Raw genomic sequence first — 23,632 nt, 5'->3', positions numbered from 1 at the left:
ATCCCCTTCCTTTGTGTCAAGGCTTGCAACTGTGTGGTTGAGCAACAAATCAAAAAAGCGTAATGATCCAGACAGAAACGAGTCACTTTCAGGGACAGGGTTTCAAGTCAGAGCCATCAGCTGCAGCTTTACAATCGCTCGTGTTGGCACAACGCAGGGGAAGGGATATCAGTAGGGGCAGCTGCCTCTATGGAGGCAGCATCCAGGTCTCTTCTCACAATACAGTGTGACTGGTGAGTTACACCACACAAGTGTAGATATGCTGCACCACCTCGAAGTGCTGGCCCACACTGTCATATCTTATGTCCTCAGGGACCGGACCATGTGTGTCTTGAAATGGAAGCAAAGAAAGCCTGGTAAGATGGAATAAAAGTCATGTACTCTCAGTTTGTCTTCTTTGCACATGAATGCATCTTCTCCTATGAAAAATATTTCACACAGCCAGATTAGTGATTAGTTGTGCAAGCATTAAATTAGAAAAAAAAGACTTGGCATCAATCACCAGTTGGGAGAGCAGTCAGGGGTAGCTGGGATAAGGAGAGCAGGAGCTTCTCATATTGTCTGACCATTAAAAGGATTTGTGATACAGAATGACTACCTGACTCACACCCTTTTCTGATAAATTACAAACTAAGCACAGTAACTTCTAAATATGTTAGAAACACACCAAGGCCATATGAAGCAAAATACCAACCCGAGATAACTTTTTTTTCTGCCAGTTCAGACTTCCTAGAAAATATTAATAAACAACCCTGATCCTGGGAGGCTTTAAAAGGATTAGGCATTACCTCCTTTTTCAGGAGACTTTGATATTAATGCATTTGACTCTCACATTTTTTGCTGGTTTCAATATTTTACACTGAAAAATAGTTACAGTTTTTGAGTTAACCAAAAAGATATTTGAATGCATATTTTCATATAAGATGAAAAAAATGTCATTGTGCATCTAGAGAAAATTCTTATTTGTGTGTGTTCTAGCTGTATAAAGATCTGAATCTGAAGCCTTTCATGCATAAAGTTTCAAAATCTCTTGGAATGCATTAAGATTTTCTTTGTATACACAGAAGTATATATTCACAATTTGTTCTATGTCTTGTCTTCCATGAATATTGTCCCTTTGTGTGGAAAGACAAAGGAACAGCATCATTTAAAAATGAGTAAGGGGAAGTGTTTTCCCCATCTCGAATTTCCCATATAATTTAGCTGAAGTAAACCTTCTAACCCTCTCTCGAGGCCCTCTAACACTCAGTGCACATATACTGACTTTGAAAATGCCATTTACTGTAAAATCCCATCAATCTACAAAACATCAAAATGTTTGACAGTGCTAAACTGAAAGTTTTGAAGAACAGCCACTGTAACATCTAAAATCCTGTTGGGTTGGTTTTTTTTCCTAGTTATTAGATAATATAAAATATTACTGTCTTCCAGTAAAAATTGTGTAACAATTCAGTGATGGTCAATGGGAAATAAAATTCAACTTACTTTCACTCTTCTGATAGCATAGGTATGACCAAGCAAGACGAACACTGGTTGCCGGATGTTCCTCAAATCCCAGCCTTTCAAGCTACAGTCAACTGCACCGGTTACCAGCAAGTTCTGATGATGTAATAAAAAACAGATATATCACAACAATTTTATTACTAAATTGTAGCAATGCATATGTTGGATACAAATTTAGGAAAATCTAAAAATATAAATTAATAAATCATAAATGAAATAACATCCCCAGTATGGAAATTAAAGAGCTCAAAGAAACACAAACTTGTTTTCCACTTTTGACTACTCTGCCCATTACACAAAGAGTAAGAAAAATCTCTTATCTTCCTGGGTTGACCATCTGTTAGAACAAAGCTCTTCAGGAGATGTAATAGTGAATGAGAGTAACAAAGCAACTAGGCATATTTTCATAAAGAGAAGACACAATAATGCAGTAAAACCCCCTGCTATTTAATGAGAGTGGTTCAATTAGCAAAACAGTGGGATGAATGGTTTTATACCTCATCATATTTACACCAGTCACAGCTCAAGACCTCAGCCTGGTGGGCTGGTATCACAAGTTTGACTCCTGGGGTTTTCACATCCCAAATTCTTAACGTCTGATCACCTGAAACAAAGAGAAATTGATTCAATGTTGTTGCATCAGTTACAGAATCACTTAATCCCTTAGTTAATCCATTAGCACTTAGAGGACAAGTGTTTCTTAGCAGTATTACAAATGATTGCATGAGGACATTCATGCCAAATAAAGCAAGCAACATTATAGACACATCATAGAAGTCATATTGATGCAAGAAAAGGTATCTGAACTTACTATTGCTCTTTCATTAGAGAAAAAACTCCACAAATTCATTTTACTACTAACCCTTCCACTGTTATTTAAACTCAGATTTGACTAAAAGGAGATAGGGTAACAGACTTAAATAACATTCAATTAAACTAGGAGCCATTTAAAAGGTTCATTAAAAAATGAACTTAGAGTATTAGAATCAAGAAAGAGCTTCCTCTTGAAGCCATCTGAGAAGTACCACCTAGTCACATGCTTTTGGCACAAGGAAAAATAAACAGTATTTGATATACCACTTATTTCAAAATTCCTTCAAAGAAAGAAAAATTTATGATGTATCTATCACCTGTATTCATCATGTACAAAGCCTCCAGTCACTCTTGTTTATTGAAATATTGGAAGATAAAGTCATGCTACTGTAACTGTTACAGATAGGAAAGACAACATGTGCTTTAACTGTGGAGCATGCATGCACATGCACACTCACAGAAGAGCAAAGGAGTCCAGCTTAAGAGCTGTTAATCACCTGTGCCTCTCTCTTCATCTCCAGACATAAATTTACTTCTACCCCTAAAGATCTTCAGGATTTGTATATACCCTTCTTAAAAATTCAGCTCCTAATGGTTTCTAAAGACATCAAAAGCTGCATCAGCTGACAGGACAACTGTGCTTATCAATTTTTAAAATTGGGATTTTCTCATTAGCCCTGCATTAGCTTTGTATTAGCTTTGTGTCAGCAAAAATGGATTCTCTATCTCTGTAACTTAGGGGGAGAAAATTAATTAGAATTTATTATGATTATGTTCATTCAAGAGACAAATTTAATCACTAAAAAGTGATTAAAACACTCATGATTTCTATATGAGGCATGTATCAATACTACCTAAATTAAAAAAACACTCTTTTATGCTGCTGCTGAAGAAATTATTGGTATTTCCTTATACTTATTATTTTCATGCCATTTATATACAAGCACTTTGATGGTTTTAGTGCCCTGTTGGTCACTGGCTGTAAAATATACAGCTGGGCAAAAAAAAAAATAAAAAAATCATAGCTCTTTTCAAGAAACTGGCTACAGATCAAATAAAACCATCCCTAGAGCCACAGCAATATTCCTAACTGCATGAACTACCAGACCCTGCAGACTTCACAAAAAACCCCATAAAACAAGTGGAAACTTTAAATAAATAAGGCAGAGAGAGCTTGGTTCACTACACGTCGTGAGTCCATCCTTCTGACCGCGGAGACCATGGGGAGCTTGCTCTGGTGTTGGCTGGTTCATCCTCAGCCCTCACAACTGTGAGAGACGTTTCACTCCTGGTGGATAAACTCCCCATCTGTAAGGTGGGAACAACACCCAATTCCTCCCTGCTTTCACTCCCCTCCTGCACTGTCAAGAGGAAGAGTGCTGCTCAGTACATGGATAGCACTCCTGACAAGGGCACCCTGCAGCCAGTGAAGCCTCAAACATCGCTACAGTGCTTATAAAAACAGGGCAACATATGGAGAGGAAGAAACACAAGCAGCAGGGTTTTGGCAAAGAAACAGGTAGTACGCCCATCCACTCTCTATTAGCCTTGCTAATCTCCTTGCCCACAGAGGACAATTCAGTTTGAATTTTAAGTCTTTCTGAGATATTCTAATGGACTTTTTAAAAAGCTTTTATTTTAATTTCATCAGATAACATAGATTTGAAGGAGAAATACATATTTCACTACAGACAGGATCATTTTCCCCAAGCAAATAAATATATAAATCCAGGTGAACTAAAATGAACTGATACAGAGATGCTACAGTAGCATTATGAGGGCCAAAAGCATTTGGAAAAGTTATTCAGCCAATATCAATTTTGACACTAAATATACAATTGCCCCAATTATTTCTTTTTAACAGAAAATGCTGATGCATAAGAAAAAGAAAAAAATGGTTATTTTCCTTTTTATTTTTTAAATTTCTCTGAAAATGCTAGACTTAGCAGTTATTAATTCTGGCTGGCACTATCAGTGAAATGTTTTTAATGGAGTAACACAACACACAAGTAAACCTTTCTGTGAATAGAAAAGACTGATTTAAAGCCAAAGGCAAATCCAATTCTTTCATTTAAAAATCAGATTAATTATTAAAAAAAACCCTGATAAACAGTGCAATCCTGACTCAGTGCACATTTTAACAAACTTTTTTCAGCCTCAAATTAATTTCCATTAAATACATATATTTACATTTAATTTCAATAAAAGCTTCAGTTAAAAATTTTGCAATTTCCACATTTCCATGAGTATTGCAAATACTGAGCATGCACTTCTTCCACAAGATAAAGTAGGATCATAATAACAGAAAGTACAAGGAAAGCACACCTAGAACAATCATATTCACTAACAGACACTTCCAGCTGACAGCCCAAAGTAAGCAACCACAAAAGCACCCAACATTTCCCCATAAAATATTGCTATTTTTGTATGAAGAAATTTCTCTATGGCAACAGCTTTTTACTGGTCCATTAGATAATGATGATTTCAGAATTGTTTATACATTGTACTTGCTTGCTTTCTTTCTAATGAATATTTGTGAAATCTTGGACGAATCAATAAAACTACACAATACACACTCATCTATTCAAAACTTTTCAATTGATGCTAATCTACAAGTACATCATCCTTATACACAGGATAAAGACTGCTAATGTGAATGACACTGTCTGATAGTGAAAAGATAAAGTTTATTTAAGACTTAAATTTCACGTAGATTTTATACTACCTTTTTTACTCACAGATATATTTTACCCAAATTTATAAATCATCATCTCCAAAGTCCTGTGAGAACAACCAGCTAAGCAATCATTGCCAAACAGTGCAGAGGTGTAACAGTAACTACAAAAACAAGCTAGGTATTTGGGAGGTTAATGAAACTCCACGAAACCTTAAACATTATGTGAAGGGGAAAAGGACTCTAACTAGGACAGGTATAATGTTTTTTCAGGAACCAAATTCCACTCAGCCAGGCTGCTGAGAGCCCCATCCAACCTGGTCTTCCTTGAAGGGGCATCTGCAGCTTCTCCGGGCAACCTGTTCTGGTTGTTCTGGTGCCTCATCACCCTCACAGTATAGAATTTCTTCATAAAATCTAATCTAAACCCACCCTCTTTTAGTTTAAAGCATTACCCCTTGTTCTATCACTACATGCACCTGTAAAAATCCAAAACCATTGCAATTAAACTATCTCTGCAATGCCACAAATTAATGATCACAAGTTAACATTACTTGCTTACTTACATGTATTTTTAAATACTAAACCAGATTAAATTATTTAGGCTGAATCAAACAGAAAATCTGTGGGAGAATTACAAGTAGAACCCAACTCTCATGACACAAAATCAATCTTTTTATGCATATTAAAATGATGGTGCTGATTGTTTCTATCAGTGATAATTGTTCTGATTTTGGCTGAAATGGAGATTTTTTTTTTCTGAGTATCTGGTACAGTGCTGTGCTTTGGATTTAAGACGAGAATAACATTGATAACAGTGATACTTTGGTTGTCTCTGAAGAGTGCTTACACTAAGTCAAGGAATTTCCAGCTCCTCATGGTGCCCTGCCAGTGGCAGGGCTGGGACTGCACAAGAAGTTGGAACGGGATGCAAAAAGAACAGCTGACCAGAGGGATACCCCATAACACATGGCATCATGCTTAACCTACAAAGCTGGGAGAAGAAATAAGGAAGAAAGAGATGTTTGGAAAGATGGATTTGCCTTCCCAAGTAACCATTATGCATGATGGAACCGTGCTTTCCAAGAAAAGCCTGAACAGTCGCCTGCCCATGGAAAGTGGTGAATGAATTCCTTGTTTTGTTCTTGCATTCACAATTTTTGCTTTATCTATTAAACTGTCTTTACCACAACCCATGAGTTTTCCAGCTTTGGCCCTTCTGATTCACTCTTCATCCCACCATGGGGGAGTGACTGAGTGGCCGTGTGGGGCTGAGCTGTCAACAGGGGTTAAACCACCACAACAGGACAAGAAAACTTACAACACGAATAATAAAGCTCACGGGATTCCACACAAAGAGACAGAAACAGACACAAATAACAGCTTTAGTTAAATTATCCAAGAGTACCATCAAATACACGAAATCTATCTCCCTGTAGCACAACTGACTTAGTGAGTACACAAAGTTACAATATTGGAAATATACTTTCTAACAGGTCAACTTTAGGCTGATACAAAATGGCATCAAGTTAAAAATGAGAAGAGTTTCAAGTTATTTTAGAGAAGAGGCCAAACAATTATTTTTCTGAAAATAAAATAAAATAATAAAATGAAATGAAATGAAATGAAATGAAATGAAATGAAATGAAATAAAATAAAATAAAATAAAATCTTTATTTCAGTGTTTCCCAAGAGGATTATACATAAATCTTGGGACAAATTTTCTTTTCAAAATTGACCAAAGTCAACACACATCCATAATGCCTTATGATTGATTAAGCCATTCTTCAGCAAATGACAATATTGGCTAGATACCTACCTGTAACCCACATGACAAAACCCAAATTAATTTACTGTAAAAAACTGTTACTGTTTATTTCTTCTGAACACTAAACCACTTTATAACGCGTGATTTTATTACAAAATGAACACCTGAAAGTGGTTTATGTTATAGCATGTGCTATATACAGTACTTTACTATAGTTAGCACATAGTATAAATTGAGGAATAAACTCATTTCCTGAGAAACACTTCAGATTGTTCATTAGAGAATGATTTAGTAAAGCTTATTTGATGTGCCGGTTTTGGCTTGGGTAGGTTTGCTTTTCTTCACAGTAGCTGCTATTGGGCAATATTTTGGATTTGTGCTGAGCCCAGGGTTGACAATATCAAGATGTTTGTTATTGGTAAGCAGGGCTTAGACAGAGCCAAGGCCTTTCCTGCTTTTCATACCGCCCTCCTGGTGAGGGGGCTGGGGATGCTTGGGACATTGGGAGGAGACACAGCTGGGACAGGTGACCCCAATTGACCAAAGGCATATTCCAGACCTGTGACATCATTCTCAGTATACAAAGTAGGAGAAAGAAGGAGGAAGTGGAAGGACATTTGGATAGATGGTGTCTGTCTTCAAAAGTCACCGTCACACATGATGGAGCCCTGCTCTTCTGGGGATGGCTGAACACCTGCCTGCCCATGGGAAGCAGTGAATTAGTTCCTTGTTTTTCTTTGCTTGTGTGCACAGCTTTTGCTTTCCCTATTAAACTGCCTTTATCTCAGCCCACGAGTTTTCTCACTTTTACCCTACATATATGTCTCTCCCAGGTCCTACTGACGTGGGAGTGACCATGTGGCTGTGTGGCGCTTGGTGACCGGCTGAGTTTAAACCACAACACTGGAGCACAAGACTTGGATGAATTCAAAACTGTGCTGGTTAGTCTTAAAGTAACAGATCGCAAATGGAAACACTCACATCACTACTATATTTGACATAAACTAAGCAAGTCAATTGTATTTCAAAAGCTTCTAGTATAAACAGCAGTTTGGCTGAACTGCAACAAGCCACAGTAACTCCACGAACAGCTTGCTCTCTAGATACTTGGTTTGTACAACAATATACCACGCAGTAAATTGAAGCATCTTATAGTTTTATCCCTTGAGGGTTTCAATTTCAAAAATGACCAATTTTTTGCAAAGCTTTGAACCTTGTTGACTATGGCATTTCTTCTAATACATTAAACAAGAAGGAAACAAAGCAAAAAGTGGACCCACACTGCACACAAATGGATGGAGTATAAACCTCTAGAAAAAAGTTCTTTGGAATTCATGAGAAACCACTGTCATAGCCAAACAGCAGATTATTTCTTCCATTTTTAAGGAACCTGAATGAGCATAAACATCTTTGGAATAACCTGTCTCCATGTCCTACTCTCCAACGTCTCCTTTTTTTGCTCAGTGCTACTTCTGAGGCAGGAATGTGAGCTGAAACTTTAGAAAAATGGTGTCAAAGACAACAACCCCAAGTTTTGGTGCAGAAAAACAAAAAAAACACCTCTACTGAGAAGCTGCACTCGAGGTTATTCTTCTCAACTAATTCCGTAAATGTTCTCTTAGTAGATGTACACCTTCCTCAGTTCATTATTTCATGCAAAATAATTTGTTCAATCATAGTTGTTTTTTTTTACAATTTGAGTATCAAACACAGAAAGGTGCATCAAGACTACATGCCCACCTGATTTATGAAACTGCACCTTGAAAATCCATTTATTACACACATTTATCACCAAGAGACCAGTAAGGAAGAAGGTGAATTTTTAAAAGGCAACTCACTAACTCAGGGCTGCCAGAAAAACGGAGTATGAGATAAACAATGGTTTTTAGTTCCAACATTAAAGTCTAGCACTCAATGCAAGGGCTTACAAGAGTGGGATCTGGATTTACAAGTTCATTTGCAAAGCAGCAAAACTACAGTCATCCAACACTTTTGTCAACATAATAAAAATTTATCAGAAATTATCATACCTTATTGTGGTATAAGAAAATTTTTTTGCCCTGGGCTTTCAGGCTTAAAAACAAGTCTTTGAGGAAGGAATACAATTAATCAATCTAAATACTGATAAATACAGACATTGCCAGGCAGATTTGAGAAAAATTTCTTATCCTTATTCATGAGTTAAGATGTTGTTAAGATGTACCTGCCCTGATCAGTGAACTTAAAGAATGATTTAAAAAAGAATGCAGCATTAAAACTAAGGTCCCAGTATTAAAGAAAATAGCTATCAGTCATTCTAAATCTGGGCTTTGTCTAATCCAAAATACTCATATTTTCATTTGTCAGAGTTGTATCTGTATGGAAGAATACTACAGTTATGCAGATAAAGGTTAAATGGTATTCATTAAGTACTTTCTACTGTTAAAGGACAATAAATCCAGTTGATACTGAAAAGGATGCTTTCTTTATAAACCACAGGACTGAGCAAGGCCTATTGCTCTGCAGTCATTGAGAATCAGCTAGTAGAACTGATTAACATTTGACTAAATATTACTGTTGCATACATTTCTAATGTTCTCTATGAGATTCTCACCAATTTACTCTCTGGGTTAAAAAAGAAAAAAAAATATTCAAGGCAAATGACATAATGAGTCATTAAACCCCCTTAGCCATGAGGCTGCTGTTAAGCATTCATGTCACTTCTTTAATGACATTTTCCACATCAGTGTGTTTTCAGCATAAGGCAGACATTTACCAGGGCTCTGGTTTGGTGCCACACGTAGACCTGAACATCCTGCTTATCTTATCTGCTCAGAAATTGCTACTGATATCACAGCAGAACTTATTTACATATTCAGAATTAACAGTTTGCAGTGTTACTATTAAATCCCAATTTCAAAAACAAACAAAAAACCCAGATATGCCATTTACTTTCTTTTTCAATGTATGAATGATTGTACATGAAGATAACAGCATGGTAAAGTACCTCACACATCCCTGTAAATGTTAAATGGAAGTTTATTAGATGCTGAATAAAACCTAATTTAACTGAAGCATCAGACATATATATCCTTCACAATTCAATTGCATTTTACTGTCCACTGCAGACAAGCTCAGTTTTCTTGTATGTATTCAGAATGGAGACTTAATGAAGCAAAAAAAGGCTATACTTCGTATCAAGTTCTTTTTCAATTGCTTTATATTGCCATCTTATATTTCTCATTTTCTTCACTTGTATTCTTTTTCTAGTCTCATAATAGCTTGATAAAAAGCCATATTTCAAAATCAAATATTAGCTTCAGGCCTAAGTTGATCCTTTTGAGCAGCTATTTTACTGTAGTTTGTGATTCTGTCTGTTTTTCTGTTTTCAGTGTTCACAAACTAATTAGTTACATGGAAATTAAACTTCTGCAGGATTCTGCAGGGATTCAAATAAAGGCAGAAAAATGGCAGTGGTGTGGCATGCAAAATGTTTTTAAACCTTCTTTCCTCTTGCTTACTTCCCTTAAAGGAAAAAAAAAAAAGAGTGCATTGTTTTACTTACATTTAGTTTAATCAGATGTATTTAAAGACCAACATTTTTTCCAATCTGTGGTTTACATACCTAACTTATTTTACTCGTACATGCAGAACTGAAGATGCTGCAACATGAAACAGTTCATTTCTCAAGCATTACAACTATACTATTAAGACAGCAGTAAGTATATGGTTTGAGTAGGTATGTGTTAGGTGGGATGAGAGAAAGGGGACAGGGGGGGCAAAAAGAGAGAAAAAAAGACACAAAGACAACTGACAATCCCAAAGCAGTACAGACTCCTTCAAGAAAGGAATATTTCAATAATCTTCAATAACAACATCCAAAAAAGCTATTGTTTTCAAAAGTGAAAAAACCCAAATGAGATGAAAAGAAGTGCAAAAAGTTTTTGTCCAGACTCATTTCAGATACTAATTTTCAAGACAACAAAAGGTTGCAAAATAACATAGCACAAAACTGCAGGTCAACCTTCCCAACATCCCAAAGAAGGGAACAGCTCTAAATTTGACACAGTACTATCACATTGAGATTCAAGTTTCTCTCCAGCTCCAACTTTAGCTCAATAGAAGATGAATCATCAGTGAAATTTAGCTTTCTGTCCCATGATTTTCTGTCATCCTCATAGAGTATGCAGATCATAGCAAGTTTTAAATGAGGACAACCAGCCTCCTTGAACAGTTCCACTTTACTTTCATCATCTACCTTCACTGACAGAGTAGAATGTCATTAAGCACTAAACAATAAGCTCTCTGTGCAATATACCTTTTTTACAAGGAAATGGAATTTATACACAAAGCTAGAGGGTCCTTCTACTATCCACAGTCCTGCGGACCAAAGAAATGACTGCCAATATGTATCTTCTGTAGTGAAGCAATCCAATCAAACCACAGGAAAATTTCAGTGTAAACAATACAAACACAGAAACCTTTCCACATCAGCATGTCATGATTTCTATGTTATTTTATCTAGAAGCATACCAGACATTTTATTTTGGAAACTGTAAGGAAGTTCACCATCATTTTGAAGACTTCTTCTTCTAAAATGTCATTATTTTATAACCAGAATTACACTATCATGTACTGATAGCAGATTTTTATTTCACACCCAAGAAGTACTTAGAGAAGAAAAATACCATGTCTTTTGTGGATGTTGTTTTTCCATCAATGAGTGAAAACTGTCTGCAATTAGCTTTAGGCTCCAGTAGCATATTAGTCCCTTTCAAGCATCAAAGTAAAAATTCACAGAATAGGAGCTCTGCAGTATTTTAGTCAAAACTTCCAACAGCTGCACCCACTGAGTCATTCAAAGAACAGATCAATTGTTGTAACCAATTTAGGTACCACAACATACAGCATCTAACAATCAATGTTTCCCCGAATTATTCAAGTACCAATGTATTAGAAAAAAAGCTTGGCTTCATATCCAAGAGGTTCAAATTTGAAATAATCAGTTGTATCAGCAAAGCCCTTTTGTTCATCTAGAATGCCATAAATTCTGTATGGGTAAGACTACAATTGTCAGAAGAGCTCTAAGCAGGACTTTAAAATTGCTTAGAACTTGCAAAAAAAAGCACTTAACTTTGACCAAATGGTCCACAGCTAGTATTTTTCTAGTATATATAGTTGCATTTCAGTAGAACTGTTCATATAGTGTACAGGGCTCAATCCTGTAAGTTTCTCCACATCCTGTTAGATGGGTATCCACCACATAAGGTCGAAAAACCTGTGCTCCAACATTTGGCTTTCAAGCACTATGTTTGTTAGAACAAATAAATGTTACTCTTTCATCATTCTCGCTAAACTCTGCAGGCAGAATGAATTTCAGATGGAAACAGCCAGACTGGAATTTTATGAAAGGCACATGTGCTATTTCATCTGACTTCCCACAGAATAGAGAAGACCAGTATCTGTGTGTACACACTGTCTCTCTAACATCAGTAACAGGAAAACATAGTTATACCATTTACCCTCCTGATAAAAGAGCCAAACAATTTCTATTTAAATCAGTACAGAAGTACAACAGATATGAAATCTGAGAAATTTAGGCCATTGGAATTTATCTATCAATATTTGTATTAAGACAGTACCTTATAGCCCTTTTGTTTCCCAGGCAAGCTCTGTGGCTCACAGCACCTCTCTCACAGTTAATCATCAGCTGGGCTCCAAGTATCACACCAGAGCTCTCCTTGTGCCTCTGAAGAAGGAGCAGTGTTTGGAAAACGCCACCACCTCACCTCTATTTGCCTCTGTGTACACTCAACTCAACTGTGATTGTATTTACCAGCAAGACCCATAGCACTGGCCAAAGCAGAAAACTAAAATTGATTATTACCTTTCCCAGAGAACAAGACACAGAGATCTACAGAAGTACTTGAAAAAGCTCAGTGGGAACTGACTACATTTCTCACAGAGTTAATAGTCTACCGACACTTGAGATAATTTGAAAAAAACATAGGTCAAAATGCAAAATAAAGTATATAATACAATTCAGTGGTCAATAAATAACAAGAGTGAGATGAATGGAAGACAGCTATATAAAATAACAGAAAAAATTGTCACAAGGTCACTGCTATAAAACTGCTGATCCTCGTTTCAATGGCCAAGAGGATGATGTACTGACTCTAACAGAACCTACAAATCCAGCTGCAGCAATACATTCACCTTTCCTTGTTCCATTTTTACAGAACAAGTGTATATGACACACACTACCACCTGCTGGACAAAGTGCTGAACTGATCCACTAACACAGGCAGCTTCTGGGTTTCTGTTGTGAGAGCCTCTTTACCATCACGCTTACCTGAGGCAGACGCAAAACAACCCGGGATGTGTGGAGACCATATAGTGCTGTAGATGACCCCTTCATGGCCTTTAAAAGTGCATAATGACTTCCCCACAGCTGGATCCCACTGAATAAAGGAAAAAACAAAACTGTCAAAATATACATTCAGTAAGAAATGAAAGGGTTTCATACATTGAAAAAAAAAATCTTTATACATACAGAAAGGACTAAATGAATTATTATTTTTAAAAAAAAATGCTTAAACTGGTATCAACTGAGAGTTTAAGCAACCTGTCAATTAAAGCAGAATTTCAGACACAAGATAAAAATAAAGAGTAAAAGAGAATCCATGTTGCTTCTCAATACAAAGAGCTATGAGATCCAAAAGAAATCACACTTTTCAGCTCCACAGAAAACCAACATACCAGCTTGGCTGTTTGATCCCATGAGCCAGACACCACTAGCTGCTCTCCTCGAGTTTGGCTCCAGTCAACACTGTATGCCTGTAAGAGACATAAGAGCATAGTTTAGAAGAAGCATTAGAATACAAGTTTCAGGCTGTACTTAGCCATAGTTTCACAAAATAAACTTGGATTTCCAGATTGTATCCTAGTCAGTTAAAAAACCATACCACTAAAGCACAACAAAACTGCCAGCAATGCCATTTATCTGAACAAAAGATAAATCTAGCATCTCAGTCAGACATTAAAGGTATATACAGGCTAAGGAAAGTATCCAGAAAAGCAAAGATGGGCCAAAATGAAGGAAGAAGAAAAGTTGTAACAAAATCCACATACATCTGCCATCACTAGGAGTCTACCACTTTAAAAGCCAGCATTCAGACTTGATTTCTTATTACTGATACAATTTCATTCAAGTATTTACAGTTTCCAATTGCTAGCCATCTCTCACTGTAAATGCCACCTCTCTTCAAAGGTGACTTTGAGGTTTTAGCTGACTAACAAAAATTGCTTTTTAATTATACCTAATTCTCCTAAGAAATATATGTCATAAAATTCTCCTGATTTTTATCTTTTCCAAGTTCTATGGACTCTTTTTACCATCCAAATACTCAAACAAGTAAAATAAAATAAATTAAAAACTCACTGTCCCTCATAACTACCCATTTCAGCTAATAAGAAATTACTTTCCTCTGTGTAGATGAAATAAGTTCCCTCTTCCTGACAGCGTATTCTAATGCTGGTCCTTGCTTTCACAGAGGATACCTTAACTCCACCCTTCACTCCCCATTTTTCTGCTGCCTCACAAAAACAAACGCACTAAGGTAGTTCTTCAAATTATTTTAAATCCTCAAATCTCAAATACATGTACAACTTCCACCTTCAAATACATATTACTTGATGGAAGTTGCATTCTGTTTTGTCTGGTTCTACCTCACAATGAAGTGATTCAATAGGCTGCAGTGGGACATGAACTATTTCAGTGTAAAGTGTATAAATATTAGATAAAACAGCTCATCCACTTCACCTCCTGACCCAATCCAAGCTCCCAGGACACTTCTCAGAAATGTTACTACCAAGGAGTAGTAGGTGGCACTGCTCTCAATAGCTGGGCCACTAACCACTAAGGATTTGTACTCCACCTGGGATAATCTAGTTCCAGCACAGCACTGGATATGGTCTGAAAGTCAGCATACTAGATGTTGGGTTTGTCTTGGATAGATGGAATTGTGCATTTAATAACAGCAACCCTGTTTTGAAGGTGGAAGTGCTTGGACCTGTGTCACCAGACTAAAAAAAGAAGAGAAGCTGAAAGAGAAAGAAATCCAGCAATTGTCAAAGTCTTCTATGGAAAGTGTCCTGTGTGAGAATGAAAATCTCACACAGGACATTACAATAGCTAAATATTACACAGGTAATATTTAGCTATTTCTGAGCATTTTTCTTCCTAAGAAATAATTCAGTCTATGCTAGATCCAGCTTAAATGAGCTGGTTTTCATCCATTTGCTTATCTTCCATAAATGAAAGGCAGACACTGCCCAGAGAACAAGAAGCTGCTTTATCTGCAACTCTGTCCTATTATTTGACAAAGTTCTGCTTCCCATATACTGAAAACCATACTGCCCTAGAAGCATTTTGTACTAACTCCCTTCCTGGAGGAGCTTACAGTCCAAATGTATAAGACAATGGGACAGTACTTGACAAAAGCCATATAACTGAGAGGTAATTATTTTGGGTTTTTTTGCCAAACCATACTCTTGACTTTTCTAGCTTTGTTAGCTAACTAATTGTACTACAGCTCATCAAAACATGTTCCTTTCCACTATAACTCTTCCTACTAAAATAGTAACAAAGGAAACACACCAGAACCTCTCCTTAGATTCTAAGAATGGAAGACATGATAGTTCTCCAAAGTGGCTCCCAAGCTCTCTGTCAAAGAGAAATATTTCTCTCTTTGCCTTTGAATCTGCATGATGTCCTGAGCTCAACTCCTGAACTGCTGATGTTTTGAAATGTCCCTAACTGTGTCACTGCACAATATGCCTCTTTCACACAACAGCCCAGTAAGTATTTGGCTCTCATATTCATATTCAAGGTCTTCCAGGAAGAAACAGATCTTTGGGAAGCATGCACCTGTGTCACACAATTCACGTAGCTGCTATTCAATACATTGTACTTGGGATGTATCAGATAAACTACAAGGATAAGCCAAAGCACACACAGTGCTCCCAGCTCACTCCCAAGCTATCGGCAGGTAGATCTGCTGAGCACGTGTTGTGACACAGCCCCGGGCACATGTGGCACATAGGACTGGCATTGCTCAGCGCTCTGCAGCTGCAGCAGAGGCAGCAGGACCTGGGTGAACTCTCCTTCGGGCAACAATTACAAACAGAACAGAAAACAGGCTCGGGAAAAACAAGAGATACTGTCCATTTGGCATGTGACAGGTCTGTGCAATAGGAAGAGGATGAAAAGAAGACAATGTGAAGAACACAGTAAGGCTCACTTGTATTCTTCTTTCCTCCTCATGCTATCCACCAACATAAATTTAGACACATTTCAATGGAAGCTGTGCTGAGTAACTGGGAAAGACTATTAACACAGCATAAACCTTAGCTGTTAATCTTTTAGTGCTTTATCTTCAATCATAAAATAAATGAACCCTAGCTTGTGCCCAAACAGCTGCAAGAAATGCCTCAGGCAAGATTAAAAGATGAGGGAAAAAAAGATGTAAAAACATAAAAAAACAGCTTAAAATAAATGTTCATGCTCACTTTACAAGACAATTTTAATTGAAACATTCTATTATCTCACAGTCCAGTGAGATTTCGTCAAAACCAAAGTAAATTAGACTAATTTATTCATGAGATTCAGCAGTTGGCTAGTGCTGAAATAAAACTCATTGTCCTTTGATAATGCAAATTCACTTTTAAGTTAAAAATGCACATTCTTTTTGAGAAGGGACAATGATGTAATTTAGAAAAAAAAGAAACAGATCCCTGTCAATCATCCATTAGAAAGAATATAAATGCAGTGACAAAACTGTCATTAAAAATGTCAGACAGAGATTAAGTATTAGGAAGGTAGTGAGAACACTGTCTGCCAGTGTTTACCACAAATTACTAGGTAAATTCCTTCTGAGATCTATCCTCTTAATACAGGTTTATAAAGAATCAATACAAACCCTTCATATCTCACAATAAACTCTCACTCAGCCCATGTTTCCTATACAGCCTTTCTAAGCACAGATGAATATGTCCACCTCCCATGCTACCAGCTCAGCTAAGACATAGACACAGAAATGTTTATTTCACAAACAACAGATGGTGTAGCAGAACCAAAATAAACTCACTGATACAATTTCAATGAGAAAATGACAGAAACTAACAAAAAAAAAGTACTATGCTTCACCTACGTCTTTCTGAAACTACTATCAGCTTTTGAACATTATCACAAAATCCTGATCACAACTAGAAAATCCTCTCCCAAAATTCTCAGTTGACAGAGTAGGTGTATTACACCAAAGTAGAAAAACTACAAAGAAATAATCTACAGAAGATGGGCTCTTGCATAACTCCAGTCATTCAGCTTTTAGCTTTATGCATCATATCTGAAAATATCTTGAGGATTTTGGGAACAAAACTGCATTTCCTCCATCAGTTTTTTGACTGTGTATCTACTAAATTATTTTATTGAAATTTATGTGATTTAGATAAAGTATCAATAAAGTCAGTAAAATCCAGGCTGAAACTCATTGCATCTTAAGTTCGACGACTTAACAGGAGTGGAGGGTTAGAAGGAAAGCTTAAAAAAAAGGGAAGAAAAATCACTTCAGGGAAGATTTACAGTATAAATATCATTAAATCTATGCAAATATACTTATGAACCTGAATATAACATTCTTCTCTACCCATATAGCATTGCATAAAGAAACCGAGATTTTAAGACAATCAAATGCAACAGTATCAAACCAAGGCTGAAAAAACATACATACAGTCCCAACATTTGAGTACTGTTATTTGAGTAGGATTGCACAGATGCTAGGAGGGAAAAGGAAAAGCAGATTCAAGTGCAACCCAAGTGTTAAGTATCTGCATACAACCTCAAGAATAAGACTGATATAACAGCTGTCTGATTTAGACCTATCTAATAAGGCTCTCTAAAAATCACAGCGTGACTACAATAATTTCATAGATCACAATGATTACTTAGCCTGTAAGGAACCACAAATGCTATTTCTGAATATATTAGATTTGTGTAATCAAGCAATACCTACTACAGAGTATGAACATGCACAAGAATATGTACATCCACTTTATATACAAGTTATTAATTCAAACCACGGACTAAAAAAAAGTTAGAAAAGAAAAAGCCACTTTTGATTATAAGGCTACAAATAAATATTTTAATTATTCAAACATTAGAGTATCTATTAAATTTTTTAAATTTGCCTGATTTACCTCCAGAGTGTGCTCTTTATAGACTTGCAGTGGACCTTTGGTTTTAGCCATATCCCAGATTTGCAGAGATCCATCTCCACTACAAGTGATCAACACATTTTCATTATTCTCACTCCAGGTCACATCAAACAGGCCATCATTCCAGTCAAAACTAAATTGGAAAAATTAAGATATTCATCTGTGAGAAAGCATGACATAAAAGTGTGGACTAGTTCCATGCAAATAAAATATTAAATCACCTTTTTTACCATTCTAAGTAACATTTTTATATATTTGAGTTTTAAGTGAATCTCCTCACAATTAATTTACTTGTTTGAATGTCAATTTCTACAACCATATGCCAGAATAGATGGATTAAGTTATAGCATAAATTTCAAGCCTCAAGTGAATCTCCTCACAATTAATTTACTTGTTTGAATGTCAATTTCTACAACCATATGCTAGGATAGATAGATTAAGTTATAGCATAAATGAGCCAAGGACCTTGCACACACAAAGAAGGAACTCTGATTTTAGTCTAAAACTTACCACACAAACAGAGGTACAGCATACTCAGTCTGATTTATGTTTTCTCCAGAATTTAAGAGCATTTTGTTTCTAACAACTGTCGTAAAGAAAGGAATAAAACTGTGCTGGGAGAGCCCTATCCAATTCACAATACCACTACGAATCTGAGTCACAATGAAAACCCTACAGAAACACAGTGAAGATTTTACTGAAGAACTCTACACTCCCTTGAAAATGCACACCAACACACCAACAATTTACCATACAGGATCTGATGCCATATATTAGTTACTCTGCAACAGCTATCAATTACTGCAATATTATCTGATGGAAAATACAAATTTATTTCCCCCTTTTCACTGAAGGTTTAGCTAAGCTTAGGTCAAATTTGATGTCACCCTGCAGTAGTAATAAGGTAAAGGTATGCACACAGAACACCTTGATAAACAACACGGTCTTTGGGTCAGGAACTTAAGAGGATTTTCTACCACAAAATAAGTGAAGTCAGTAGAAACAGAAATGGACTGTACTAAACCAGAGTACTTACCAGAAGTAACAGAGTCTTGAACATCTTCAAAGAGTCTCATTTTATAATTATGAATGAAAAAAAATTCTTCTGAATATGATTATTCATATTTAAGCATTTCTATGTCAGCCATCTTAATCTAAACAATCACTGTTTCAAGGCTTTCCTTAAAACATTTTAGGTTAATAACAGTCAAGTATTAAACCCCCTCCTTTCTAACCTTTCTCCTCCTTCCATCCACAACAAAATTAACCTCCCTAAAACCCTTAGAAAACTTTATCTCCTAGGAAGGACCTCCATGACTTGACGTAGCTTTCTGCTATATTTTCAGTATAAATCAATCATAAGGGCATAAATCTAGGTGTCAAGGCACAGTTCCTAAAACACTAGAACTTATAATTTCAATCTGGGGCAGAGAACCTGCTCTTAAATCACGTTGTCAGTTTTCTATAAAATGGTCTACACTATAGAAATGGTGCAAGCCAGATGATTTCCCATAACAAAATCAATGCAATGCAAATATATCTTTTGTATTGTACATAAATATAAATACATTAATTTCTACGTAAATACAAAGACCTGTATTCAGTAGCTACTTCAGAATAGAAAAAATACTTTATATCACTAAAAATAACCAAAAACATTTCAGTTGTGCCTGGCACTCACAAGTACACAGTAAGTTTTTCTCCAACAAAAATAAAAGATAACTCTGTATTACCTCCTGAGCAGAACAATCTCAGCTTCATTTTGTTCCAGCACTGCCAGAGTTCCACAACCTAAACCAGCAAAATGAAACAAAACATCACAACTGGTTCCCCAATGCCAAAGGAAACTGGGGTGGGTCTGAGGTAGCTTTGGCATGCAAACACAAAAGACACATGAACTTTAAGAGGCTGAACAATTACTTGCATAATTAAATATCTTGTGGTCTCATGTTCTCTAAAACAATAATTCATTTACATCAGATTGTCCTGGTTTGATTTTGGGGGTTTTTTCGTGTTTTTTTTTTTGTTTGTTTGTTTTCTTTGTTGTTTTTTAGGGTTTGTTTTCTTTTTACTACAGTATATCTGTAGGTGAGGTTGAAAAAGACTTGCTTATGAAGTATAAAAGTGCATTTTCCCCATAGGCCTCACATGACAAACACACCAACACGGGGTTCCCTTTTGTCTTTTTGACAACACAGCAGACCAAACACTTTTTTCACCCCTTCCTGAATATAGTAATACTAACACAGGTCACCAGAAACTAAACAAATAACTCAGTTCTGATAAAATATACATCAGTTGTGCTTCCTCATCTGATGGGGATACTGTTAAAGTGATTTTACTCTTGGAATTATTTTTTTAAATTAATGTTTTGAGGAGCAATACTCCCACGGGAAATGAAAAAGGTGTCAGTATTGAGGAACACTCAGCTTGGCTCTTTCAAGAGACCACAGGGTCACCAGGGCCTGCCTGGACACTCAGGGGCTGAAACAAGACCAGCTGAAGGCACAGAGTCACAGAACAAGCCGAGCTGGAAAGGACCCATCAGGATGGAGTCCAGCTCCCGGCCCTGCACAGCACCATCCATCCCTGAGAGTCACGGCCCAGAGCATCATCGGGCACTTCTTGAGCTCCTGTCAGCCTTGGTGCTGTGACCTCTTCCCTGAGGAGCCTGTTCCCGTGCCCACACACCCCCTGGGTGAAGAACCTTTCCCCGATATCCAGCCTAACCCTCCCCTGACACAACTTCAGGCCATTCCCTCGGGTCCTGTCAGCGGAAAAAGTTATTTTCAGTCATTTTATTCACACTGTGTACGTCTTTACTACCATATTTGTTCTCGACCCCATCAAACGAGCGCTCCTCCACCAGGCCGTAGTGAGAAGCGCCAGGGCAGCAGCGGGCTGGTACTTGGGAAGGGACAGGCAGATCCCGGCGGGCTCTGGAGGGCAAGGGGCAGCTCCCGCCACACCCCCGGCCCGGCCGCGGAGCACAGGCGCTGTCTCACAGCAAAACAAACGCCGCCGAAAGGGAAACCGTCCCCGGATGCTTTGGCGTTTGTCAGACACCGTCTGTCCTTCCGTACACCCACGTTTCCAGCCTCCTCCTCCTCCCGTGAGGAGCCGCGTTCCCGGTCACCCCCGCCGCGCCGCCCCCCGCACCTGCCATGCCGTAGTACTGCGCGGCGGCGCAGGCCACGCGCCCCGGGCAGTATGGCGAGAACTCCACCGCGTACCCGTGCAGCCCGGGCAGCCGCAGGGCGCCCGCGCCCGCCACCGTGCCCATGGCCCCCGCCCGGGCCTCCGCCGAGCCGCGGAGGAGCCGCGGAGGAGCCGCCGCGCCCCCGGCCCCGGCGGAAGCGCCCGCCCGCCGGGCGGTGCCGGAGCCGCGGCGCCGCCACCGCCATCTTTGGCCATGGCAGGGGGCGGCCCAGGGCGCTGGCAGTGCGGCGCGTCAGGAACAGCGATCCTCAACATCGGCGTCCTGCGCGGCAGGAACCGCTTCCAAATGTCAGAAACAACCCGCTCTTCCGCACAGCACGATAGTCACGGCGTGTGTGCACCACCATAGATCAGCTCGGTGTGCGTGCAGCAGCTTGGAATGCATGAGGTGTTTCAGCCATAAGTATGTGCGTTACCCTTCATTTTTCCTTTTAAAAAAACCTTCTAAGCTTTTCATTCTCCTAATTTATTAGATCTGCATATTTTGTCATTCTTCTCGGTATGCAATTGTGCTTTATGGAAGACCTTTTATGAATAAACTTCTTAACACCTGTGAGAACTTGTGTTTTAAGTCAGTGGGAATTTTGCCTTTGAAAGGAAGAGGTGGACAGGGGGTGTTCAGGCTTAGAAAAGGAATTAATTCTTAGAAAATAGAAAAGCTGCAGCTTTTGCTATATTACATCCTATATATATATCCATATCTATGTGCCTTAAAATACAGACACAGACCACCCTAGTCAGTCACTATGACCCATCTGTGTTTAAGATACAAATGCAAAAGTATAATTTTACACTTTCAGAAGTTACAGCAAAAGCAAATTATATCATTTAATCACGGTTACCTCATGGAACTTGGACCATAGTTATGTGCTCCTGCTACCTGGCCTTATATTTAAAACTAAAACTTGACTACAAAATCCATTGTAAAGTCACAAAAATATCCATTTGCTTAAACTGTCTCACAGATGCAAAATTAGGCAGTTCTACTCATTCTTCAGTCTTGTAATAAAAATGAAAAACGTGTTTAACAAGCAGCCTCCAGGACTTTAGAATAAAATCAGTTCAAATTCACTGCAAGTGAAGCTAAATTAAATGTATCCTTTGCATTACCACAGCAGTTCTCAAAGCCTCATAACTGGCAATTTATAGGCCTAATTTATTGACATCATGTGAGATCAGATTTTTTTAACCCTGGGGCAAAGGAATACCTTACAGAATTGGCTGGTCCAGGCCAAATTTAACCAATTTTAGCTTCTTTGGAATCTTTTTGCATCAATTTATCTTTTCAAAATGCAAGTTACAAGACAGTTTTCTGAGCAAGTGTTTTTAAAGTAATTGCCCTTTGTGACGGGGATGTCAATGGTGACACTTAAAAAGACACAAGGCCACCACGGGGGTACAGTAAGTAAATTTTCACACTGCCATTTGCAAGGTGTCAGGGAGTCAGATGCTTAATGGTGTAAAGTCCAGTTGTTCTGTGGACAATTTATCACTGAATTGGAAAAGTTTCATCAAGTGCATTTTTTCGAGCTGGTTGATCTTTCATAATGAATGAAATTCTGCAAAGAGGTTATGCAAACAGGAACCAGTTCTTATCAGTGGCCCAGCTTTGTTTTAAAGACGCGATTAAAAGAATTTTCATAGACATAAAGATCAAGAAGTGGATAAAAAGTCACAAGGAATTCCTGAGAGAAGGACTAATTCTCAAACATATTTTTCACAGACAAACTTACAAATTCAGGTTTTGAAGATCCACAGAAGTAGAAAGCAAAAATAATAGACAGTGAAAGTATTCGAATGGGATGGTTTCAAGGCAGAATAACAAAAGAAACAAAAGCCATTTTACAGGCAAATAGAGAAGGTCCTAACAAACGAAGTTGCTAAACATGACTATTTCCTTCTCAGCCTCTGGGCAGCTGAGTATATTCAAGAAACATGAAGGACCACCAATCATAGCACCATTTCATATGCAGCTACTGATTTGGTTAAATGATCTACCAGCCAGCTCCTTTTAGCTAACACCAAATCACAGAAGCACAGAAACAATTAGGTTGGAAAAGATCACTGAGATCACCGAGTCCAACCCATGACTGAACACCACCGTGTCAACTAGAGCACAGCGCTGAGCCTTACATATCTGCAGGGACAGTGATGCCACCACCTCCACCGGCAGCCCATCCCAATGTCTGATCACACTTCCTGCATAGAAATTCCTCCTAACTCCCCTTGCTCAGCTTGAGGCTATTTCCTCTCATCCTGTCAAAAAGTTGCCGGGCAGGAGAGGCTGACCCCCACCTGCCTACACCCTCCTTTCAAGGCGTTGTAGAGATGGGTAAGGTCACCCCTGAGTTGCCTCATCTCCAGGCTGAGCACCCTCATCTCCTTCAGCGCTCCTTATCAGA

The 23,632-nt window shown here is 38.0% G+C and overlaps 1 protein-coding gene across 1 annotated transcript in view; it reads right to left on the bottom strand.

Annotated features, from left to right (window-relative positions):
- The window catches only part of PEX7 (peroxisomal biogenesis factor 7), a 43,359-nt gene extending 22,040 nt beyond the window's left edge, over positions 1–21,319 (bottom strand). The window contains exons 1-7 of the mRNA XM_015623094.1: positions 21,171–21,319; positions 19,745–19,802; positions 17,994–18,144; positions 13,497–13,574; positions 13,090–13,198; positions 2,001–2,107; positions 1,486–1,599 (exon numbers count right to left, since the gene is read on the bottom strand). Coding sequence (XP_015478580.1) covers positions 1,486–1,599; positions 2,001–2,107; positions 13,090–13,198; positions 13,497–13,574; positions 17,994–18,144; positions 19,745–19,802; positions 21,171–21,294 — 741 coding nt within the window. The 5' untranslated portion in view covers positions 21,295–21,319. The remainder of the gene's footprint in view (positions 1–1,485; positions 1,600–2,000; positions 2,108–13,089; positions 13,199–13,496; positions 13,575–17,993; positions 18,145–19,744; positions 19,803–21,170) is intronic.
- Positions 21,320–23,632: the final 2,313 nt, after the last annotated feature.

Source organism: Parus major, chromosome 3 (assembly GCF_001522545.3).
Source record: "Parus major isolate Abel chromosome 3, Parus_major1.1, whole genome shotgun sequence".
NCBI classification, from domain to species: domain Eukaryota; kingdom Metazoa; phylum Chordata; class Aves; order Passeriformes; family Paridae; genus Parus; species Parus major.
Note: the sequence above shows the minus strand (reverse complement) of the source record. Positions and strands in the feature narration are given on the sequence as shown.